Source organism: Cenococcum geophilum, assembly GCF_001692895.1.
Source record: "Cenococcum geophilum 1.58 unplaced genomic scaffold K441scaffold_89, whole genome shotgun sequence".
NCBI classification, from domain to species: domain Eukaryota; kingdom Fungi; phylum Ascomycota; class Dothideomycetes; order Gloniales; family Gloniaceae; genus Cenococcum; species Cenococcum geophilum.
This window is the reverse complement of record NW_027137647.1, coordinates 236122-243227: the sequence shown is the minus strand read 5'-3', so window position 1 is coordinate 243227 and position 7106 is coordinate 236122. Positions and strand designations below refer to the sequence as shown.

Sequence of the window (7106 nt, the reverse complement as noted above, 5' to 3'; positions counted from 1 at the left end):
TTCCTGTCCCGTCTGCCGCCATGATAGAGGTGCCGTCCGTAGCCGGGCGCCTTGATCCTTGGATCGGCGCTCGCCTTGGCGTGTCTCGAGCAGCACGCTCGAATTCCTTTGTCCGGTCCGGTCGCGCCGCTCACGGATAGAGGTGTCCCTCCGTTCTGATCCACTTGGAGTCGCGTTACCCTTAGCGTCCGAGCAGCAGCTCGAATGATCCTTTCCGTCGTACTGGTGCCGCCCTAATAGAAGGTGTCCCCCCTCCCCCATCCGTCTGATCCTTGGATTCGGCGTCGACGCTTACTGTCTCGAGCAGCAGCTCGATACCGTTCTTCCCGTAACGTGCCGCCATGATAGAAGCGTCTGTCCATTCCTGATCCTTAGAGTCGACGTCGGATTCCTTGTCTCGAGCAGCAACTTTACTATTCGCTCGTATTTTGTGTATGTAGCCTCCCACCCTGAGAGGTGTCCGCCCGCTCTGATCCTTAGAGTCGACGTTAACCTTGCCTGTCTCGAGCAGCAGCTCGAATATCCTCTCCTGTCCGTACTGTGCCGCATGATAGAGGTGGTCCGTCCGTTCTGATCCTTGGAATCGGCGTCGACCTTGCCTGTCTCGAGCAGCAGCTCGAATATCCTCTTCCTGTCCGTGCTGTGCCGCCCACGATAGAGGGTGTCCGTCCGTTCTGATCCTTGGAGTCGGCGTTGACCTTAGCTGTCTCGAGCAGCAGCTCGAATATCCTCTCTGTCCGTACTGTGCCACCCATAATAGAGGTGTCCGTCCGTTCTGATCCTTGGATTCGGCGTCGACCTTACCTGTCTCGAGCAGCAGCTCGAATATCCTCTCCTGTCGTACTGTGCCGCCCATGATAGAAGCGTCTGTCCATTCTGATCCTTAGAGTCGACGTCGGCATTCCCTGTCTCGAGCAGCAACTTTTACTATTCGCTCGTATTTGTTATGTACGCCCACCATAGAGGTGTCCGCCGCTCTGATCCTTAGAGTCGACGTTGACCTTCCTGTCTCGAGCAGCAGCTCGAATATCCTCTCCTGTCCGTACTGTGCCGCCCATGATAGAAGTGTCTGTCCATTCTGATCCTTATAGTCGACGTCGGCATTCCCTGTCTCGAGCAGCAGCTCGAATATCCTCTCCTGTCCATACTGTGCCGCCCATGATAGAGGTGTCCGTCCGTTCTGATCCCTAGAGTCGACGTTAACCTTGCCTGTGTCGAGCAGCAGCTTGACTATCGCCTCATGTCCTTCTGCCGCCCACGATAGCGGCGTGCGATTATTACTGTCTTTTGAATCCGGGATGACGCTGTCCTTCTGGAGAACAGCTTCGACAATGTCGATCGCTCCATATCTGGTAGCGTCGAAGAAGAACTCCTCTAAAACTGAGCTTGGAGTTGAAAAGCTCCCCTCTTTGAGGAGGAGCGTCGTGAGCTCCAATTGTTCATTCTGAAGCGCTACGTTCAGGGCTGAACGGCCATCTTTATCTTTCATTTCAACTGCCGAAGGCGCTTTTCGGATCAAGGCCTGAACAATCTCTTCGTGACCGTTCTCTATTGCAATCAACAATGGGAATTTCCCAACCTCATCTCGAGAAGTTGCTGAGGCGCCGTGTGACAGGAGCAGATTGGTTACAGTCGTTAGACCTCTTCTTGAGGCTAAGACAAGTGCATCATCATCATATCTACTCTCGTCCTCGTTTTCGTCTTCGCCCCCGATTTCACCTTCGTCCTCGTTTTCATCTTCGTCGTAGTCTTCGGATTCGGAGATCCTTTCGAACTGTGGTGATTTAGTTGTGTTGGCTCCAGCTTTAAGTAGTTCCGAGATAAGCTCCATGAGACCGTCGTCTTGCTCGGGTGAGAGATCTTTCAATGCGAAGAAGACTGCTCCATCCAGATTGACATTTTTCTCAATCAGTTTCGTAAGAAGCATCATGTTCCTGTTGCTAACAGCATAAAAAACCAGTGCGGTTTCTTGTCCCAGATACTTCAGGTCAGCACCCGCTTCAATTAGCTTGAAAATCACATCTCCGGCTTTTTCCATCAGAGCAACTGTCAATGCTGTTTCCCCATCGTTGTTTTCAGCATTGACGTCCAAAAGTCGGCTCTCTTGATGACATATATTTTTGCCCTCCATGATGCTCCGGTCGTTATCCTCTTTGTGTTGAAGCCGCCACTCGATGGACCGATCTAGCAACCTCAATGCTATATCCTGGTGGCCCCCCCTGATGGCGAGAAGTAGTGGTGTATTCCCGTCCAAGTCTCTGCCATCAAGTTCTCCGTCATTTTTCTCCAGGAACGCATCGAAAGCACTTTTCGAGCCGAACGCGGCCAAGACATGAAACGCCGTTGCTCCAAAGAATGGCCATCCCATAGGCGTGTGGGCGCTGTCGGGATCCAAGATTCTCCACAGATCCGCAAGTTGCCTTAGAATTTCAGACCGTGGCGCCCATTGAATGATCGAGAGGAGATCAGGCTGAAGAACTCCTTCCCGCTCCACTTTCTGAATGTGTTCGAACAGAAACCGCGTTGCGTATGGTGCCAATGGAAACTTTGACGAGAGCGTACCCCGTGGTAGCAGGGCCCCCTCTAGTACTTCCCCCAATGTCAGATACCTGAGACAGGACCTTGATATCTGGAAATGGCCGGCTCCTATCTGGGATTGAAGGCCGTACTGATTGCATTCAGCAGTGTTCAGAAATCTGTCAAGCAGGTAGTCGGCCACTGACTGGTGGATCAGTTGGGCCTCGCGGTCCGAATCTTCTCCGTCAAGCTCATATTGCTCCCAGATCTCACGGGTTTGGAATTCAATCAGGCCTCTGGAGATGTGTTTGACATGCCTCTCAAAGTCGATCAAAGTATCGGACCAGCTCTCGTGCTTCCTAAGTTCAGCAATAGTCGTGTATACCATGTCCTTATCTGTAGCAAGCGCCTCGCGAAGCTCTTGTGCAGATAGGGGTCTCTCGGCGAAAAGAACCCACTGGAAAAGCTTTACCATCTGACGTTTTTCGGCTTCAGAAACACCACTCAGGGTTGCAGCGTAGAGCTCGCTTAGAGTTCCGGGACAAGATGCGAGCTCTTCCAGTAGTTGGTCCGTCCTGATCCCTGCCAAGTTCCGACCAATTACCATCTCAGCAACTAGGAATACCCACTGAAATCCGCCTCGAGCTTTCAACAAGATCTCCTTTTCGATCAGCTGGCGCTTCACTCTTGGTTGAATGTCCTTTAGTCGCTCTTGAGTATACCACTGGATATCTATGTCATTCCGCTCCTCCACAAATATCGCTGGGATGGTATCAAGGCCAAGGATCGGATAATGCCTAGAAGATAAGCATATCTTGACCTGTGCTTCCTCGCGCTCAACTTGCTTCGCGAGGTCCTTGAAATATGCTAATAAGCTTTTGGCAGGACCTTCGCCGCATTCATCAAGTGCGTCGATAAAAATGATGACAGGCAGATGTTTTGTCCCCTCCGTCAGAACATCGAATAGAAACTCCTGAAGTTCTCGATCAGACCACTTCCATCTATCTGCCATGTAACCACCAAATCGTTTCTCCCGATCTTCATATTTCGCGGTGAGCTGAGCAAGGTACTCCGGAAAGTCTTGGAGCATGGAGTTCAACAGGGCGCGGAATATACCCAACGGTGTCTTTTGCAGATCTGTTCCTTGGCCATGGATGAAAAAGGATAAAATGAGCTTTCCAGGCTTCCTTNCATGCATTTTTTTAACGGCAAATTTCATAAGCACAGACTTGCCGGTGCCAGGATTCCCTTTTATCCAGAAAAGTCCTCGAGGATTTTCCAACCAAGCTCGATACTGTGGATCTTCGAGAAGCCAATCACAAGTGTCCTTTGCGATGTGGATGTCGTTGTATCTGTGCTCTTGTTCAGGGAACGAGAGTGATCTGAGACAATCTGTGCTAGATTAATGGTTTGTTACAGGGTCACTCATAGCCGCATACCCTTTTCCTGAGGTGAGCGCAGGACTGGTGCTGTGACATTGTCAACACACGTACATTTACAGAGGTGAGCTTTGTAATACACACCTCTAGTCATAGACTTAACCTGTGGTCTGTTTGTTAAAGTGAACGTTTGCTGTCTTTAGTCATTAGCGACGCGCTAGGACAAAAGGGCTTACAAAAAGCGGAGATAACTTACTCTGCAATGCTAGCCTCTATGCCATCAGAAGAATCGGTTTTCCTGCGCTTAGCAGGAGGGCTTGCAGGTAGTTGGGAGTCATGCCACTATGCCATCAGAAGAATCGGTTTTCCTGCGCTTAGCAGGAGGGCTTGCAGGTAGTTGGGAGTCATGCCACTATGCCATCAGAAGAATCGGTTTTCCTGCGCTTAGCAGGAGGGCTTGCAGGTAGTTGGGAGTCATGTTCTGTCGGAGCATTAGTGCAAGCATACCAGCAAGTCCAAGACAGCTGTTACACTAACTGCTTGCTCCTCGGGTGACTTCTTCCACCGCGCGTGTCTTCGCTACCTCTGCCGCTGGAATCACGGACAGCACTTCCTTTGCATACGCCGCCGCCGTCGCCGCCGCGTACGGCTGCCACTTCTTGTTCTTGTGCGAGTCAGCATAGTCACAGACGCCACGGATGACGAGGCACGGGAAGGTGTTCATCAGGCCCGCAGTCTCCATCTCGAAGCAGAGGATGCCGCCGAGTTCGCTGCTCAACCTGTCCCGCGTGCGTGCGTCCTTGATAACCTGGTTTCCCGACGCAATCGTCCCGTAGTGCACGACCACTTCTTGCCTTCGTGGCTCCCGAGCCACTAAGTAGTCTCTGCTGCACTTGCTACACGTTGCTCCTCCCTTATGATCGTACTTCGCTTCGAAAAGAGTGTCTGAACCGGCCGCTTTGCGTCCAAACTCCGGCAAGCTATCGAGCTTTAAAAGGTACTCCAACAGTTTGCATCTCCCTCTTATATGGTTAGCCCGCAGATTCGCGATGGCGCTGAGCAGGATTGTCGGCGGCGTGTTAAGGCATCCTGTTCGCTGGAATCCGCTCGGGGTAGCCTTTCCAGAGTCGTACTGCACAACTCCACCGTGCACCTCATGCGGCTTGCTGACCACCACGTCCCCAAGCCGAATGTCTGCCTCCTCGCTTGGAACGCCTCCTCCGATGCCTACCATCAGGCCAAACCGCGTTGACGTAAAGGCCGACCTCATCTGGGAGGCGACTGCTGCGGCCGAGTTCGTGCCCATTTGCCCTTCAGGCAGACAGGCGATCACAACATTATGTTCGCCAATTCGTCCGCACGTGTAAATATTGGTATCATGAGCCTCGGATTGGGGCGTTTCGTGTTCTTCGTCGAACATCTCCTGCGCTGCTGCCAGCTCGACGGAAAGCGCGCACACCCATCCTACCGTGTATTCCTCGCGTCGCAGCAGGGGCGTCATCCGAAGTCGTTACGATGGGAGGCAGTGGGCGGAGGTGCTCTCGCGGAAGAACTCTCGTGCGGAGTGTGAGATGAAGGTGGTGGTCAGGACGCGCTGGCGCGCTGGCAGGCTGGCAGGCAGACAAGCCGCTCAGCCTCAGGGCGCGCTGTGGCATGCTCCCTGCTCGCTTGGGGTAGAATCGATGCGGGGGCGCAGGCATTACCATGCACGCTGGTCGCAAAAAACCCCGCACTGCCAAAATGCCTTGGCGACCTCCTCACCATACAAATCCTCATACACACAAGGTTTTTTTAGCATTTTCGTGTGATATCAAGTTCGAACGAGTTGAAGCTGTAAACTAGGCCTAAGGGCCTATACAGCTCGATTTCTTGGTGTTGCAGTGAGGCTACTGAGGCCTTGTTTCTCGATATTTCTATATATAATTGCCATCTCAGTAACCTGTTAATTGCCCATCCTTATCAAGTACATCTTTGAGTCGTTGAGGCATAGAGTGTACGCGCGAATTGATAAAAGCAGTAGAGACTTTATCCCATCCTTCTAGGGCAAGTTCTCGAGTATCTCCTTTATCAAAGTGAGGAAACTTCTTGACGTATTGCTTAGGTGGCTGCCAGCAGTTTTTAATAATAGCTAAATCAGGAGATGAGTGGCAGTTGAAGTAGTACTCCACGCCATTGTTCTTCTTCCATGTATGGACTATATTGCCCTTGCCAGGGCTATGGCTAGAGTTGTTATCTTCCTCTAGGATAAAGCGTGGTTTTGTAGGCCCTAGCCAGGGCTTTATAATAGGATTAAGGATCTAATTAATATAGTCCCTCTAGGTCATCTTACTATTAGTGTTGGATAATATCTTATAAAACACCAATAGAGACTTAAAGTCCCATCCAACAGCCGCCCAAGCATGGAGTTTCTTCATATCCTTTTAAAATACTCGATCGTTATCCTGGTGTTATATACAATCCGCGCAGTAACGCTCTCCTGGTTTACGGATAATCTAAAGCCTACCCTGGGGGCCTAAGGCCCAGTGGACTTCATCAGAGAACCGAACAATCTCCCAATCCTTAGGCTCTGGCCTCAGTTAAAGGGCTGCCTTTGCCCACTCTACGCGCTCCTTTGCTATACGATTGTTAACCCATTACTTTATATATGCAATACATTTATAATAACTTATGCTGCCCATGGCCCTCTTAATAGTATTACTAGAAACACCCTTAATCCCAGCCTCCTATCCTAGCTCTTGCCATGAGAGTTTCCGTGCCTTAAAGCCTTCTTCCTTAATAAGATTCTCCATCTTTTGAATAGCCTTACGATTTAATAGAGGTGGCCTACCTCTGTTATCCTTATTAAGATCCTCGTGATTATAATGCCGTTGGTTAACAGAGCCCTTAGAAATTATTGCCCATCCTTGACGTTTTGATACTTTAAAATGGCGGAAAACATCAGCCTTTAAATGCTTAATCCCACGGGCCTCCATATACTTAATCGCACCGCGGACTTTCGCCTTTTTAGGTGTAGGATGGGGTAATCGATTGTCGTAATCAGCCATAATTAATTGTATAAAAATATAGGCGTTTTATGGTGTTGATATGTAGAGGCTGATTTTGGTGTGGAAAATCGCTTATTTGCGGTGCGGGGTTTTTTGCGACCAGCGTGCCATGGCCTCACGCCATTGACAAAAAAAATGAGACTGCAAATAAGCGAGAGTACCCCAA

General features: G+C 50.5%; 2 protein-coding genes across 2 annotated transcripts; both read right to left on the bottom strand.

Moving 5' to 3' along the window:
- Positions 1 to 181: 181 nt before the first annotated feature.
- K441DRAFT_701400 (uncharacterized protein) lies at positions 182 to 5487 on the bottom strand (the record flags this gene model as incomplete). Its single annotated transcript, XM_067653334.1, has 6 exons — positions 4434 to 5487; positions 4335 to 4377; positions 4153 to 4194; positions 3957 to 3986; positions 1322 to 3899; positions 182 to 799 (listed from the first exon to the last, which is right to left on the bottom strand). Exons 1-6 carry the CDS (start codon positions 5395 to 5397, stop codon positions 182 to 184), a joined length of 4275 nt encoding a protein of 1424 aa, XP_067496748.1. The 5' UTR covers positions 5398 to 5487.
- An 801-nt stretch (positions 5488 to 6288) lies between these two features.
- Positions 6289 to 6975, bottom strand: K441DRAFT_671070 (uncharacterized protein). The gene has a single exon (XM_067650372.1). The coding sequence runs from the start codon at positions 6938 to 6940 to the stop codon at positions 6620 to 6622; it is 321 nt and encodes a 106-aa protein (XP_067496747.1). The 5' UTR covers positions 6941 to 6975; the 3' UTR covers positions 6289 to 6619.
- Between the last annotated feature and the right edge of the window lie 131 nt (positions 6976 to 7106).

Bases quoted from the DNA above. Each gene is read 5' to 3' on its own strand.
- K441DRAFT_671070 (XM_067650372.1), bottom strand. From the start codon at position 6,940: ATGGCTGATTACGACAATCGATTACCCCATCCTACACCTAAAAAGGCG.